The sequence below is a fragment of the Megalops cyprinoides genome, chromosome 17 (assembly GCF_013368585.1).
Source record: "Megalops cyprinoides isolate fMegCyp1 chromosome 17, fMegCyp1.pri, whole genome shotgun sequence".
Lineage (NCBI taxonomy): Eukaryota > Metazoa > Chordata > Actinopteri > Elopiformes > Megalopidae > Megalops > Megalops cyprinoides.
The window spans coordinates 2,741,696-2,758,986 of record NC_050599.1 but is presented as its reverse complement, the minus strand read 5'-3'; the positions used below and the strand labels follow the sequence as shown (position 1 = coordinate 2,758,986).

The window sequence follows — 17,291 nt, the reverse complement described above, 5'->3', positions numbered from 1 at the left end:
GGAGGTGTGAGGTGAACGCGGGAGCGTCTCCTGCTTCTCCTCCTCCCCCGTTTCAATCCAGTCCACCGCTGGAGAAATATCTCCGGAGGTTTTAGAGGAAGTGTGCTCACAAAAATGTCATGTGCGTGTCATATTTATTGAAGAAATACGTGATTTATCGTACACTATCAACCTTTAATGTTAAGAAAAATAGGTTGGAAGTTTTTCTCTTTTTCCTCTTTGGTTATCAATTTCTACGATGAACATCGCCATCACGTCTTCATGGTTGTATTAATTTGTTAAATGGACTGTGATCTGGTGAGGAGCTAATCAACATGGATGCGCAAGTTGGATTTTTAGTTTTAAAGCTGAGATCAGTGGCTTTATAATTTATTGACCTACTGGACTTTCGACAGCAACACTAAGGGTTTCTTCTGCCAGAGCGGCTAAATTATGTGGCAGGCAGTCCCTCTCGGCGGGCTTTCTCGCGCTCAGCATCCTCGTCCGCCTAATATTCGCAGAAGAACAGATAATTTATTTAAGGTGTTGTTACAGTCCACAAAAAAACATAAATTACATTAAATTTACATAAACCCCAATGGACTTAAAACCCAATGGTTATCAATTGCTGAGCGTGAGGAAACGAGACTCGAGACGGATGGAAAATAGTTAATACGCCTGTCGCCCCCACCCCGGGACATCTGGTTGTAGTGTCTTCCCTGTGTTACCAGGGGGCGCCGTTTGGAGATTTACTGAGGGGTGGCATGTCCATTTTCATGGTAAAACATGATGTAGCACTCAACTACTGAAAAAAGAATATATCTACAAGTGAATCAGTGTTAACAGAGTGTACACATTGGCACCCCTTGGTTTTTACCCCATGGGTTTTTACAGATTGTTGCAGAAATTGCACAGTTTTTAAACTCATTTCTCAAGTGTGAATGATACGTCAGCCTCAAGGTACACTTGGTAAATGCTACTTCACTTCAGTTTTCATGGTATGATGTCCAGCTGGGAGAGTCAAATGGTATCTATCTCATTCGTTTCTCTTCTTTAAGGGCAGACTGGTATCCAGAAACAAATAAACTAGACAAATAATGGTTAGCTTGCTTTATGGTTACCATATAAAAGGTATAATTAATTCAGATTTTGTTCTTTAAATAGTCATAATGTGTGCAGTTTTCTTTAAACAGTCATAATTAAACAAAGGTGATTTGAAATTCTTACGATGTACACCCAGACTTTTTTTTTTCCTTCAGGGAACTACGCTACACACATGCCTTCTAATGCACAAACAGAATGAATAAATTTTACCCTTAAATCTTGGAAAGGTGAACTTGTTTGTGGAATTTGACAATGTGTGTCTTTAAAGGATGAGTCATGTTTGAAGCACAAGGCTGATTGAAGTTTTATATGGTCACATTAAATTTTGGAAATTGTGTTAGGAAAATGATGACCTCATTCCCTAAATATTTCCCCTCTGTGAATGTTTGTTTAAATATGGCAAACTCTTTCCCTCAGTCCTGTATCTTCCGTTCATAATGATATGCTATTTCCATACACATTTGTGTTATAATTATATTTTTTCACAATACTGATTATATAAATGACCTAAATAACTTTGAGTGGTTGCTGCCTATAATGTTCTGTCATATACAAGTATGATTTTTATTGAGATAACAAAAAAAGCTACCAAAATTCTACTGTGAAATAAGTCCATATAAAATCCAGTGGAGACATTAACTTCCTCTGATTTTTCAGGAGCTCAGTTTTCTCTACATATTAATTTTTTATATAGAATGGAAAGATGAAACATGAGCATCACAAACCGATTCTTTTTAAAGAACAGAAACAAAATGTTTTAGGATTTTAACATGCTTTGAAAAATTAGACTTATGATTCAACAGTAGTGTTTAATGTACTCTGCCAGCCTTTGATGTTGTGACAACTGGACAACATAGTATTGGAGAACACGAAATAAACCTTTAATCAAAAAACCTTTAATAAAAAAGACACCTAAATAGGTGGCACAAGAGAAAATTTTCATATTTTTTTAAAAAGCTCCTGGTTGTGCTGGTACAAGATGCAGCATCACTTTTCATCTGAGGGTGTGTGTGTATGTATGTGTTTGATGGTGAATGTTTTTGATTGAGAGTGTGTGTGTGTGTGTGTGTGTGTGTGTGTGTGTGTGTCTGTGTGCTTGGTGGTGAATGTGTTTGATTGAGAGTGTGTGTGTGTATGTGTGTTTATGTCTGTGTTTGATGGTGAATGTATTTGGTTTTGAATGTGTTTCTGTTTGGTGGTGAATGAGTTTGGTTATGAGTGTGTTTGCGTGTATGTGTGCTCATGCAAGTATGTGTGTGCAAAATTGGTGCTGAGGTGTGAAGAACTCCCCGCAATGAGTGTGTGAGGGGGGAGTGTAGGTGGGATGGGCCCATTTGGAGACAGGAAGGGAGCAGGACACACCCCTTGAATTGATCCAGCAGGTTGGTGTTCCTCCTTTTCCATGTCCCTGCAGCTGATCCAGCTTTCGCCCAGGTCATTTTCGTGTGCCTGTGCGTTCCACTCGTCCTGAGCTGTTGAGCTTCTCAACAGTATTTTAGAATGATATTCTTACATCCATCACCCCCTTCCCCAGCTGCTTGCATGCCTCATATGCACAGACATCCCACTCTCACACCATTCTTGTCTCCTAACTCTCATCACAAGATTTGCAAATACTGCCAGCCTAGAGATGTTGGATATCATTAATAGACCACAGTATTTAATTCCTTTAACTACTACAGTGCAGCCAGAGTAGGAAGCTCCTTAAGAGGCTAGCATATGAAAACTAACTTCTATGCTGTATTAATGACTCTTCCAATAGTCATACCTTCCCTCTATGGGATATAACAAGAAGCCAGCAGATGAGCAACTTGCCTAATCAAGCTTTTTTTCCATCTAACAGTAAACATTCCAGAGAATTCTCTTTCCATCTGTAGTGTGTCTGGAGAGCATGACTTTTGACACTATAATTGTATGTGGTAAAGACTCAGACTCAGACTCAGGGTGGAGGCGGCATGTCACACACAACATGTAAGAATATCATTTTAAAATATTTTTATGATCTCTATATGTGTGGTCCTTCTTGTACATGGAGACATTTGTCAAGTGCTTCAAGTTGTTCCGAACAACTTTTCATGTACAGTTGCATGATCCTATGAAGACCAGCTCGATGTGAGCAATGCGTTTTGTCACACTGCCGTTGTTGCTGTTTATATATGAACTTCTGTGTGCGTTTTTTAATTTCATTTTTTATTTTAACCTAAATGCTTTCTGTATTTCAGCTCTCCTTTCTTGATTTGATTGTGTGAGTTGATTCACTCCACTTCATGCAATTTTTCTTTTGTATGCACACTGTGGAACAGAAAGTACACAAGAGTCTCTTTTGACGGATTGTGTATTCTTTCAAGAGGTTTGCAATGGATGTGAATGTTTGATATGTGCCTATCAAAGATCCGAAGCTCCACAAGGCCTCCAACGTATACGACATGTGGGGCCGATGTTTTCTCAATATGAAGATCTGGCAACCTTGACTCCATTGTATAATCATTAACCCAGGAATGGAAACATCTTGCGTATTGTGTTGTTTTTCGGTGGATTCTGTCACATGGGGGCAACCTGTGTTGGCTGACTGGGCATGTACTGTGTTTACCGCATTCAGCATGTGTGACACGGTTCACTAAATATTTGCAGCTGTAGAGATTTTGTGTGGAGTTACTGTGTATTCGCTGTGTTTTCTGTATTTCCCAGGCTTGAGCTGTTGACTGTGGGCACACGGTCAGGCAGCTCAAACAGAGGTCATTTTGCTCAAAAATAGCCTCTCATGTCTGTGACCTTCATGCATTGTGTTGCCTTTGTCACTCCCCCAACAATGAACCTGGTAACTTCAGCCCAGCCCTGAAGTGGTTATCGTTGGGAATGCACTAGTGCGAATGTGCACTTGATTTGACTGAATTTGTCATGCTTATTTTTTCACATTTTACAATTAAACATACATATCTGTGATTGTGTTTGGGACTAATGCTGGTTACTTTCTTATTTACAGTTGAACCCCCCTCAGACTTGAAATTTAAAATTCTAAATGAGAACACAGTACAAATGTCATGGACCCCCCCATTCTCAAGGATACAGGGCTACAGAATACAAGTGGTATCAAGCGCAGGTGGGTGGTCTTTGGTACTCTGCGTACTTTGTGCTGGTGGACGCCTCTAAAAACTATGCATGCTGGTTCCCCTGGTGCTACTTTAAATCTCTGACATATACTGCTTTGTTTGAGATTAAGCAATCACAGCATATGGCCTAAACCACATGCAGATGTTTAAACTCCATAACTGAACTCCAGACACAAAATTTTATCGTAGATTGACTTCCTTATAAAAACAAACTTGGATGAAAGGATAATTTTTGGCAGTGTTAGCCATCTTTTTGAAGAGATCATTGTTGGGACATACATCATACATACAGATCCTACACAGCAGCACTTGAAGTAAAAATGTAAAGAACCTTTCTCAAGGGATTGGCACCAGTTTCCCTTCATGGACTCATCACAGTCAGCCTCAGAACCTGTCTGACGTTCTAACATCTACTCCACAGTGCTACACTGTTGGATCTTTTCCTCACAAAAGGCCCAACATAACAATACAGACAGGATTATAGAGACCTGAGTCTGAAATGCATGTAAGTGTGATGTGGTGTGCGTATAGATGTGGCTTTCAGTAGGGGAACGCAGAGTCTTATAATGTATTGTATGGTGAATCCCATCTCTAAAAGACAGACATCTTACATGTTGCTGCTTGACCTCTGTGTTGCAGGTGAAGCAGACAGAGAGTTTACCCTCCCTTCCTCTAGTACACAAACATCCATTACAGACCTGACCCCTGATGTAGATTACGTTGTGACGATTTTTTCCTATGATAGAACGGAGGAAAGCTTACCGATCACTGGCCAGCTTACAAGTAAGTGTATTCACTGTGATATGTCCAGTTGTATGATATATAGCCTGAATATGGTTCACTACAAGGATGATAAAAAGAACAGTGGATTGAGGTCACTTAGTGTCAGCCAGAAAGGCACAAAGCTAAACCTTGTGCAAGCATTGCCTGGTGTGATGATGTTGAAATAGGAGACATAGGACCTTGGAGAGGTTTAATGCTGAAGTCAGAAGCCATAGAAGAAGGCTCTTTCATTGGCTTGCATTTGTAACCACGATTCTAATCTATAACACACAGATATCTGCATTGTAATTTCTATGAAAACACAACCTGTTTTATGTTTGGTTTTCAAGGAGAGGAATGTTGGGCCTATGTTGACTTTGCCACAGAAGCTGTACCACAGTAGCCTTGAGGTTGGTGTTTGATGCGATGTGTTTGGCAGTTTCTGCACCCTTAACATTTTCTTCTATTTATTTCAGTCCAATCAAGTGGCACAGAGGGAGGTCCCAGGAAACCGCAGCCCACAGATGCAGTTAGTGAGTATCTTCAAACTGCTACATTATCTACCTAATCTGTCTGTCAACACAGTCCTCCAGCCCATAACTTTTAATGAATATTTTATACATCCTCAGGGGACAGCATGGCGTAGTGGTAGGAGCAGGGCTCGTAACCAAAAGGTTACTAGTTTGATTCCCTGCTGGGGCACTGCTGTTGTACCCTTGGGCAAGCCAGAATTGCCTCAGTTAATATCTAGCTGTATAAATGGATAACATGTAAAAAAAACTGTAACCTATGTACCTCACTCTGGATAAGAGAGTCTGCTAAATTACAGAAATATAATGAGTTAATTGTTGAGCTGAGGCATTTTAGGTGGCTGAACAGACAGCAGTTGGAAGTGTCCTTCTTCAGACCCCTCGCTTCGTCCCGAATAAACCCAGCCCCCGAAACGCTGAGAGAAGTGGAAAGCATTACTGATCAGAAGATCAGATGTAATTTTACAAGCATGCTGCGCCTCTCCCCTGAGCAAAGAATGCGGAATGGCTGGGGAGAGATCACACACTCTCCGCCCACATAGCTGGGCCAAGTCGGAAAATAACCTCCAGGGCCAGATGTACTAAAGCAACGTGCTGTGTGCCATGGGTTGAGGAATTATTACAAGCCAGTCAAAGTCTGTTGTCAAAATCAATTTATTAATGACTCCTTCTCTTACAATTAACCCACTTCGTCTCGGCGCATAGGCTAAGGTAGGAATCCGACAGTTTTAACGAGGGGGCAAGCTATGATTCGTTTCCTGCGTCACTTTTCGGTTTACCTGGCCCTAAGAAGGAGCAGACAGCAAACAGATGCTTTAAACAGGATTTGAGAGAGGGTGAATCCCCTGGTAAATCAAAATGTACCTCACTGAGGGCTCTTACGACTGGAAGAGCAAAAACAGGACTCTGAGGATCAAAGCCCAAAGACAGCAACACATGAATCATCCCAATTATCGCAATTGAGTCATTCAGAACGTTCCAGAAAAAGTGAGTGATACATGGTTTTAAAATCCACCAGGATTAGGGGGACATAAAACATGATGACAGCATGGAAAGGTTCGGTGATTATATTTGCTGCAAGAAACGAATTTGTCTTGGTGTCCAAATAGGATGGTAATAACATCAAATTTTTTTGTTTTATGTCACCTAGGAGCCCAGTTTCAAAAAGAATCTCAAACATATGTGGTCAAATATAATGAACTTCTACCGCAGGATCCATGAGAAAAAAGAATTCATCAATTTGATGCACTTGTAAAGATTAAATACAGTCTGTAGAAAAGGGCCAGACAGGTTTGTGTTTAGTTTTTATGCACTTTTCAACACAGACAAGGTAGGAATTGGACTCATCTGTGGCCAAAGCTACTTTCCCAGAAAGCTTACACAAGAGCAAATAGTCCGAGTTATCTTAATATCCAATTTGGCCGTTGGAACTGAAAGGGATGAGCGGACCTGGGCAGGCTTCCAAAAAAATCCAAAATCGAAAAATATTGTTCTCATGTTGTGGCCAGATTATCTCACTTCTGTGCATCGTCTCCCATTCTCAGGCTTGGTGCCTGATGGGTCAGAGTCGGCCTCTCGGTCGACTGCTAATGCCCCTCCCAGACCCCCTCAGAACATTTCAGGTCAAAGGTCAATGCCCGTCCTCTGTCCTCTTCCAGAATGCTCGGTCAGTGCCATCACAGACCTGGTGTTCCTGGTGGACGGTTCCTGGAGTGTTGGCAGGGAGAACTTTAAGCACATTCGCAGCTTCATTGCGGCCATGGCGGGCGCTTTCGACATCGGCGAGGATAAGACCAGGGTGGGCGTGGTCCAGTACAGCACCGACACCAGGACCGAGTTCAACCTGAACCAGTACACCAAGAGAGGCGAGCTGCTCCGAGCCATCAACAACCTGCCTTACAAGGGTGGGAACACCATGACAGGTAAACTCTCATACCATTGCTATTTTTCATTTGATTAATACTTAAATATTGCATTTGCCTCTTAATAAGCATGGAGACACAGGAGAGCCAGACATACCTGGTGTAATTGCTAATATATTGAGTTAACCAATTCAGTTTTTTAAATCATGATTACAATGTTAATGTTGAAGAACACATACAGGACCAACACTGACACTCAAATGTTGGAAAGATACTGACACTCTGACTACATACTGGCATGTAATACAGACAAAAACACTCCCAAGTTAAAACAGATAATAGTGTTCACATAAAGAACACTGAACCATTGAGCAGCCATTGACACTCACACTTAGAACAAGCACTGACACACTTAAATTATACAGGCACTGACATATTAAGTTAGCCAGGCCATGACACTCTTAAATTGGGCAAGTGCTGACACTCTTAAATGGGATAGATACTGACATTTAAGTTAGATAGACACTGACACTCTTAAGTTAGATGACAGACTTGATTTGGATTGACACCGACAGACTTAAGTAAGACAACCCCTGACAGACTTAAGTTTGACTGACGGTGATGTTTGCTTGTTGAGCAAGCCCTGAGGACCCAGGAATCAGCTCTTGTCTCTGTTGACAGCTGGGTTCCACAGTGTCTTCGTTGTTTATTGTTTGAAGCTGCCGATGGGAAAGTTCAGCCAAACGCTCTGGACACGGGGCCAAACGCTGTGCTTGCAGGGCACAACCCCACATAACCGCCTTCCAGCTCTTTTTATTACTGCTGACGCAAGGCCCTCAATGACCACAAAACTTTCCTTACCTTTTAGAGATGGAAAAACAGTCACGGACATGCGTTTTTCCGAGAGGCTATTTTGAATCAAAATAAGTTCGTTCATGATCATTCGTCACAAAAATGTCCTGTGAAAACAAATTAACATCACCATTGGTAGGACTGGTGTCTGAGAGCGAACAGCCATATTAGGATAACATGGTTTGAATCTAATAAGCACTAGAGATGTTGTGTGATGTTTCTAGGTGATGCCATGGATTATCTGCTGAAAAACACATTCACTGAGGCTGCCGGGGCCAGGAAAGGATTTCCCAAAGTCGCTATGATCATCACAGATGGAAAATCTCAGGACCCTGTGGATGAGTACGCCAGGAAGCTCAGGAATATTGGGGTTGAGATTTTTGTCTTGGGTAAGTGGTTGAAATCATTGCAATCTGCTTAATTAAAAAAGACCCATTTGCATTACACACCACTGGGATATATGACAAAAAATCCCAGTGGTGTGTAATGCAAATGGGTCCTCCTGTAAGTGCTTTATTAAGGGGAATGATTACTAATCCATACTATATATTTTCAACCGTAATAAGTTTTTTTTAAACATAAAGTCACAATCATTATTTTAAGGTTGTAAAATGGGATTTCATAAACCTCTCCCACTATATTCTCATACTTTCCTTCTAAAAGGAAAGAAATAGCCAGTTGCAAGTGATTGCCAATGCTGACCTGACCTCTAATGCTAGAATTCATATTTTTAAAAATGGAACTACTGTACATGAGTCCAGATGTATTTGATCATAAGTGGAAGGGGAGCAAGACTTTCTTCCTTTGTGAAGAATTTTATAGAGTATCACTTATTTTTTCTCCATTTAAGATTACTTTCAGACGCGTGAACGGACTCAACAATTAATTTTCAAACTAATCATAATTTTCATTCGTCTCAGTTGACTTTACAAGCAGTATTTCAGTTTTAATGGTGTTGACTCTTAACTATAAAGAATGCATTTTCCTACATTTGGCAGGCAGTCAGAATTACGATGGCCGTATGGAACATTTTCCACGTTTTATGGGAGGCTGTATACGTTTTACATTGCCTTTCTGTTCTTTGTCCAACGCAGGGATCAAAGGAGCAGACGAGGACGAGCTGAAGCTAATGGCCTCCACCCCATATAACCGGCATATCTACAACGTCCCCGACTTTGTACTGATTAAGAGTGTTCAGAAGGAGCTCATCACCCATGTGTGTACAGGCGTTGAGGACCAGCTCAGCTCACTCGTGAGCGGAGAGGAAAGTGAGTGTTTAAGTGAGATGGAGAAAGAAACACACGGTTAGCTTTGGTTAGACACTGCAGGGCAGCAACAGGATGTAGGCTTGAGGAACTTGACCCGAATGAAAAGGCAAAGCAGATTTTTGCTTCGCATCTCTCCCAAATCACTCAGACCATTTCCTCCCTTCTTTTCATCAATGGCCACAGTGGTAGAACCCGCCTCCAACCTGCAAGTCACAGAGAAGGCGTCCAAATCCATGAGGGTGACGTGGGACGCCTCTCCCGGGGAGATCACGGGGTACAAGCTGCAGCTCATCCCCATGTTGGCGGGAAGCAAGCGGCAGGAGCTGTACGTGGGGCCCACCCAAACCTCGGTGACCGTGAGGGACCTGAGCCCAGATACCGAGTACCAGATCAACCTGTTCGCCCTCAATGGCCTGACACCAAGTGAGCCCATCATGGCCATGGAGAAGACCCAGCCTGTGAAGGTGTCTCTGGGTGAGGATCTCTCATTGGCCTGCATAACGCCGTCACTGTGTCCAGTCACAACACGTGTATCGGATCAGTCAGTGCACACATACTTAATATGGCAGCATGTGCAACTGTCACTGTTGACATTGACACGCTCTCTTTTGCTCATATCTTAAATATAAGGAAGGACATCTAGGGTATAAGGGAGCATTGGTGATTTGACCCTGTTTAAACCTGTTAAAAAACTGCTATTTAAGGCTGTTTACTTTCTTTAGGTATCTGTAGTGAAATCCCAGTCATTATTTCTATTCTACTTTTCGTGAACAGCAGTCAAAGTAATATATTTTCAAATGTCCTGCAGAATGCTCCCTTGGAGTGGATGTACAAGCAGACGTGGTTCTCCTGGTTGACGGCTCGTACAGCATAGGTCTCGCCAATTTCGCCAAAGTGAGAGCCTTCCTGGAAGTTCTAGTGAACTCCTTTGACATCGGGCCCAACAAAGTGCAGATCAGCCTGGTTCAGTACAGCAGAGACCCTCACACCGAGTTCGCCCTGAACGTCCACCATGACCTCAGCGCGGTGGTGAAGGCCGTGCGGACGTTCCCCTACCGCGGCGGCTCCACCAACACGGGCCGGGCCATGACCTACGTGAGGGAGAAGATCTTCATCCCAGCCCGAGGGGCGCGGACCAACGTGCCACGCGTCATGATCCTCATCACCGACGGCAAGTCCTCCGATGCCTTCAAGGACCCGGCCGAGAGGCTCAGGAACTCCGATGTGGAGATCTTTGCGGTCGGCGTGAAGGATGCCGTGCGCTCTGAGCTGGAGGCCATTGCCAACGCGCCAGCGAACACCCACGTCTACACCGTGGAGGACTTTGATGCTTTCCAGAGGATCTCCAAGGAGCTGACGCAGTCCATCTGCCTGAGGATCGAGCAGGAACTCATAAATATTAAGAAGAGAAGTGAGTACCCATTTTAAAACACTGTGGACATGTTATCATTTAAAAGGTCATTCGTCGGGTTTGGTGACTCATCTCCAGTCCTTTTAGCTTATGAAAGCTGTCTCCATTACTGAGGTAAAATAAGGTCAAGACTTTTTAAAAAATTCCAGCCTCTCTTTGCTGATTAAAATCAGAGTCTGAGAATTTGTTGGCAGACATTTTCCACAGAAATGTCTATACTCCCCATTTACATACTGTGAACATGTAACAAGCACTTGTAGGACTACATTTCCTGCAAAGCTTCTTGTCAGAGCTCCCATTCCGTAGCACCTAAGTAAATTTATGTGTTGTGGCAGGCATGGTCTTGCTAAAAATGCAAGTGCAATGTTATTCACTTGTGAAATGTATCTTAAAATGATACAAGCTCCTCTTTAGGATAGTGTCAGAGGGCCTTTTCCACAATAGTCAAAATGCATCCATATCTCGCCTGATTTTGACCTGATGCCAGATATGTCTTTGAAAAGTAGAAATTAGCTACACTGAAAGTCACAGTTCTGTGCTAGAAACAGTGTGCTACTCTGTTCTGTCTGAGCACATGCTCCCAGGAGGGACTGAATTTGTAACATGTATAAGAAGAGCAATTTTCCCATATTTCATAACGGCATGAGTCACATCTGTCAATTTTCATGATGTTGGACTAGTTAATTTGACTAAATTGGCTTAATGGTCATGCCTTGAAATTTTAAAGAGACACGTGCTTGGATCCCCCGAGGACTGGTTGCATAATCTGTTATTGATAACTGTTTATAAACACTATGGCAACAAGAGTTCAGCTTCCCTTTTACCTCAATTATTCCACATATTTTAAAGTTTTTACGGTTTTAAGTGCAGTAAGTGTGAACCTATGAAAAGCTGTGACTGTCTGCCGAGTTCCTCTTCATCTTGTACATACACACAACTTCTGTCATGACAAAGGAATTACGATGTCACAATCCTCTTAACATTCACTCCTTTTTTGTTTTGCTCCTTTGTTAGTCACAATATGTTACACACATGTCAAATCGCTTGTTTAATCAGGAGCAAAATGAGGCTGGGTGCTTTAGAGGAAATACCAAGCCAAAAATGAGTCAATCTGCTTTATTAGCCCGAAAGGTATTCAGGACTACCGTTGTGTAGTGCAGCTCACCCAAAGTTTAATTGTGCATTGCATAATCGTTATATAATCTCATGACAACGGCTTCCGTATACTGTACATATGAGTAAACTGGATGGAGTGAGGGGGTCAGATTGCGTGTGCTCATCTGCCCGTGGGAGTTGATGACGTTGTTTCATCTGTCTCCCTAGGTTTGCACCCGCCAAAATCGCTGACGTTCTCAGAGGTGACTTCCAGAAGTTTCCGGGCCAGCTGGGTCTCGGACAGCACTGACGTCTTGGACTTCCTGGTGCGGTTCAGGCCAGCCGGTGACCCCAGCGCGGAATACATTTTGGTCTCCGTGCCGGCGGACACGTTCACCGCCGTCCTGCCCCACCTCACGCCCCTCACCAAGTACGAGGTCAACGTCTACGCTCTGTACGACAAAGGAGAGAGCTACCCCCTGACAGGAGAGGAGACCACACTGGAGGGTGAGTTCACTCTTTAATTGAGGGCCATCTTGCAAAAAAAAAAAAAAACCCAGTTGCAATGAAGTAATGGAGGGATAATTTTCTTTTATGTGCAAGAGGATGAAGGTCAAATGAAGGTCAACACTTTTCTTTTGATGTTTGCTTTAAATATTTGCCCCCTCGAGTGAATGAAGAAATGAGTACAAATTTGAAATTATATTAGTAAAATGAGTCATCTCCTTTATTTGTGTTCAGTACCTCATGAGACAGGGGAAAAAAATGCAGGGTCATGTCGTGTGGGTATTTTGGTGGGATTGGCAAGCAGGGTCATGATGACAGCTACTCTGTTGCAGAGCAAGGGTCGGTACGGAACGTCAGGGTGTCGGAGGAAACGACGGACAGCTTCCGGGTCACATGGGGGGCAGCCCCAGGGGCAGTGCTGAGGTACCGCCTGACCTACGTCCCGGTCAGCGGGGTCGGGCAGACGCTGGAGGCGGTCACCTCAGGCCCTGAGACCAGCATCGTCCTGCGGGAGCTGCTGCCCATCACCACCTACAGGGTGTCGGTGTCCGCCGAGTACCAGACCGGCGTCGGTCCAGCGATGACGGTGGACGGCACCACCAAGGAAGGTTAGCTGGGCGCTGCTCTGTTAACCCCTTAATTCCTCTTTAACTCCCATTTTCCTCCCTTGATCCACTGTCATCCAGATATTTTTTATTTGCTCATGCACTTTGGAGGAAATCCAGCACAGGACTCGGGGTTAGGATTAGAAGCTGGGAGTTTCCAGCAGAACAGGCAGCAGGAGTTATGTGTCCCCAGGTGAGGGTGCTTAGGAAGCACAGGTGAGGGTGAGTTTACCTGGAGCCACCTGAGCCCATTGACACACGAGGGTGAGAGGAAGCGTGGCAATATTTTTCTGTTTGCCATGGTAACCGAATTCTTTTGGGTGATTATCTATAGCTCCACAGGGCTGTTAGTGCACACATGTGTTCCAGCTCCTTAAATCATGGAGTCTCTGACTCGTCAGACCAATTAAAGAGCTAAAATCGATCCTGGACCATAGCTCTGTGTCACAGCCCTCCAGGCTGTGAAAGAAATCTTGCTTTTTTCTTTCTGGTCTACACAGAAGTAACATTTCTCAATATTTGCGCAATGAGGTATGAATTATTCGTGGGAACAAAAAAAAAAAAATCATACTGCCCACAAGGACGTCCACCTGATTCAATTCAGGCACCTAGATTAGTTTTCTAATGATGTAGTGTTGATCTGAAAGGAGCAAGGAAGTAGAACACCAGGAAAAGTGGGCATTCAGACAGCACACTCAAGTATGTTTTAAATTCCTAATATCTGAAGCAGTATGAAAATAACGGATGAGTAACTGATTCTCACAGTCCCCATGAGTCATTAGCGAATCCATCATAATCATCAGACATGCTCTGTAGCCTCAGGTCTGACTGAGTTGGGTTTGAGACGCTGTCCCCCCTCCCTCCCCTAGCTCGGGGGTCACCCCGCGACCTGCGTGTCTTCGACGAGACCGTGTCCAGCATGCGGCTGTCCTGGGAGGCGGCACCGGGCAGCGTGCTGCAGTACCGCGTGGCGTACCGGCCGGCGGCGGGCGGCGAGAGGAAGGAGATCTCAGTGAAGGGGGACAACACGGCTGTGCTGCTGAAGAACCTGCAGCCCGACACCGAGTACGAGCTGTCCGTCAGCGCCCGCTACTCCAGCGGACTCGGGGACCCTCTCACGGGCCGGGGGAAGACTCTGGAAGGTACCCCAATATCTCTCTCTTCAGTATTTCTCCATTTCTTTCACTATTTCAATACTTTTAGTTTTTTTTTAATCCTAATATATTGCCCACCCAGTGTAGTCAGCTGTAATATGACACCTACAAATGGATACTGAATCTCTACAGTGAACACGTTGAAGTGTGTTATTAGATTAATGTGAACAAATCACTTTTATGAGCTGAACTTTAGCAGTATGAGGTGTCACTTCCACCTCCTGCTGTAGGACTCTTGAACAGCTGTGCTTCCTGACAGTGTTAACTGTATGGTACTCTACAGCAGCTACCCTAGCATACATCTTTTTTTTGTTTAAAAGTCTTGAGCTGGTGGAGTTTCAAAGGCTAATGCACCATGAATGTATATGTGTGGGTAATATGTTTAAGGAGACCTGTGGATTGCTTGTCTTTTAAGACTTGTGTGAGTTTAAAAGTACTGACCTGTGGGCAGACAGAAAGAACAAACAACAAGACACATCTGTTTCTCCTGTAGCTGTTCTAGCAGTTAGCGTCGACTCCGGTGGATCAGGGGGATTGAGGAGGTTTTGGCTGGGGGTCAAGCAGTTTGCCCCGCTACCGTGTCTCGTAATGAAATAGCCTAAAACAAATCTGTCACAGCTTGGCAGTGAACTCAGAGGTCACCGCGCTGCCCCGTCGGATTCAGAGAGCATATTTGATCCCAGTCAGAGGGAGCTGTGATCACAGAGAGAGCGCTGGCTTGCTCAGGTAGTGTGGTCATGAGTAGCTGCAGAGTCAAAGCTGGGAATTGCTGGAGCTGGTGTAGTGTTACAGCGACACAGTTTATCCAAGGAGTGCGTTAGGGAGGCTTGCTAGGGTAGCATTATGGGATGGCTGGAATGGGGTTCCTTATCACAGGCTCCCAAGGACTGTGCTAGCGTTACAGAAAAGCAGCTGAGGCCTGGCCATCCCTGCAGAGCAAGCGGTGATGCTGGGAGAGAGAGTAGGATTTGTGTCCGTGTTGCAAGAGGTATTCCGGGTGGTTAAAGAGCTCGAACCTGTAGCATAAAAATCTAGGAAAACCTGGACCTCAATGAGACCGCTAAGAGCAAAGAGTTCGGTGATGACTGCTTTGGCCTGATTTAGTGCCTAAAACAACAAACTCATGAGAATTCAGACACAAAATGGAGGCGCTGGTATTTCACAGGGTCTCTCTGCAAAGGCCTCTGTGCTGCGAAGGCTGCCACCCGTTTCCAAATCTCAGTGACTTCCTGTGTGTTACTGTACTTGAGTGCCCGGTGCTGTGCGTGACTTCACTCTGGAGCATGTGCGTGGAGCTGTGCAATGCCTACATCTGTACTCCATCATCTTCCTTTACATCACTGAGACTGCAGATGTTCCAGGCTCTCGGCTGCTGGAATCTGTACCACTTTGTACCATTAGGAAACGCTTGGATCGGAACCCAGGCAGTAATCCTGCTGCCTTTTTGGACCCACTGGTAGATCAAAGTGGTCCCTTCTCCTATAGTAACAAAAGGCAAATGGTACTCCCTGATCTCTACTGGGAAAGAAATGGATGATTGGGGCTAAGTGACATCTGCAGTGTAGGTGCTTAGGTGGCAGTGTCTTGGTGGTTTCCTCCCACGCACTGTAGAACAAAGAAGAACTGTCCGCAGAGAGACTTAGTCCTGGAAAATGCGTTTGTATGCTGAATCATTCTCATTCACACCTATGTCAAAATCTAAACACCATGGTGTTTTCCATTGACCCTCTTACCATGGGCAACGATTGGATCTCTCTATTCATTGACTTGGTATGGTGGCCTGACTGGACATTCTTCAGTCAAAATGGCAGACCAGAGCAGCCAAAGTGGATTTCCAGGTGGAGCACAGAGAGTTTGATTATGCTGGTGTGGAAATGTTCCCGGGTGTCGTCTGTGGAGTTGTGTTGTACTGCATGGATCGAATGCTACCCTGACTGTCAGAATCCAGCTGTGGTGAGGACACTTCTGAATTCCAAACAGAGAAAGACATGCAAAATTTATTTTATTTCTAGGCCTGATGGATCCACATATACATAAAGCAAGACAAATAGTTATCCTACATGGCTTCGTAGATGTCTTTCTGAGTTGTTGATATTTCAGTAATTAATCATTTAAATGACTCATTAGCCATTAGTTTCTCAGCAGGTATTTTCCATTTAGAGGTTTTTCAGGAATGCCTCAGCCGAGCCCCGAGAGGAGCTGACAAACAGACACCGTGTTCTGAAATGAGTGGTTTGAGAGCGGGCCGGAGGATTTACTGTTATGATTAATTACGAAGTTCTGAGCCCGGGAAGGCCTGTAATGCTGTAGCTGGACCCGGCGAGCTGGCAGGAGATGCCTGGGGTGGTGGAGAGTGACACCCGCAGCTGGGCTCCGTCACTGTCGGCGGAGACGGAGCCGGTGGCCAGGAGCCCCGGAGGTGAGGCGGACACACGACCCAGCCGCGCTTTGCTTGCCTCACGCTCCCTCGGTTCACACATTAACGTGATAGATTTATGGACTGAGTAATGATGCAAGATTCCAGCTTCGAGTTATTAAAATGTGGCTAGTTGTAGTTAAAATCTATTCTCCTAATATCAAAGAGGGAGAAGCTAGTGCGTGCAGAAATTAAAAGAAAAAGGAGGGAGTTTTTATTATTTGCGGCATATGGAACGCGTTACCTGAGAGGTGCTTCAAAGCAGAGAGCGCTGGCTGTGTTTGAGCCAGAACTGGCCGTGCGCTTCCTCTCTGAGTGAGGGGGAGGGGCTGGGGCAAGGCAGGAAAGAGAGAGAGAGAGAGAGAGAGAGAGAGAGAGAGAGAGAGAGAAAAGGCAGAAACAATGGAAATTCTATCTATTACAATCAGAACGGGGAAAGCGTTCCAGAAGGTCTTTCCTGTGACTTCATTCTGAGGGGGGTTTCAGAGTTCAGACCGGCGTGAGGATGCATCACCTGAGAGTCATTCCGGTGCCGCTGTCCTACCCCCAATCTGGCCACCCCTGCCTGGTGTTTGTCAGAGCGGATAATACAATCAGTCTGTCGCCAGTCTCTCCGCTCCTGGCTCCAGAAACGTA

The 17,291-nt window shown here is 44.4% G+C and overlaps 1 protein-coding gene across 1 annotated transcript in view; it reads left to right on the top strand.

Annotated features, from left to right (window-relative positions):
- col12a1b (collagen, type XII, alpha 1b) overlaps window positions 1-17,291 on the top strand; it is an 86,211-nt gene that overhangs the window by 1,944 nt on the left and 66,976 nt on the right. Inside the window, exons 3-13 of the mRNA XM_036549253.1 lie at window positions 4,067-4,183; window positions 4,833-4,976; window positions 5,432-5,488; window positions 7,144-7,407; window positions 8,424-8,588; window positions 9,294-9,467; window positions 9,651-9,941; window positions 10,276-10,878; window positions 12,202-12,480; window positions 12,813-13,088; window positions 13,955-14,227. Coding sequence (XP_036405146.1) covers window positions 4,067-4,183; window positions 4,833-4,976; window positions 5,432-5,488; window positions 7,144-7,407; window positions 8,424-8,588; window positions 9,294-9,467; window positions 9,651-9,941; window positions 10,276-10,878; window positions 12,202-12,480; window positions 12,813-13,088; window positions 13,955-14,227 — 2,643 coding nt within the window. The remainder of the gene's footprint in view (window positions 1-4,066; window positions 4,184-4,832; window positions 4,977-5,431; window positions 5,489-7,143; window positions 7,408-8,423; window positions 8,589-9,293; window positions 9,468-9,650; window positions 9,942-10,275; window positions 10,879-12,201; window positions 12,481-12,812; window positions 13,089-13,954; window positions 14,228-17,291) is intronic.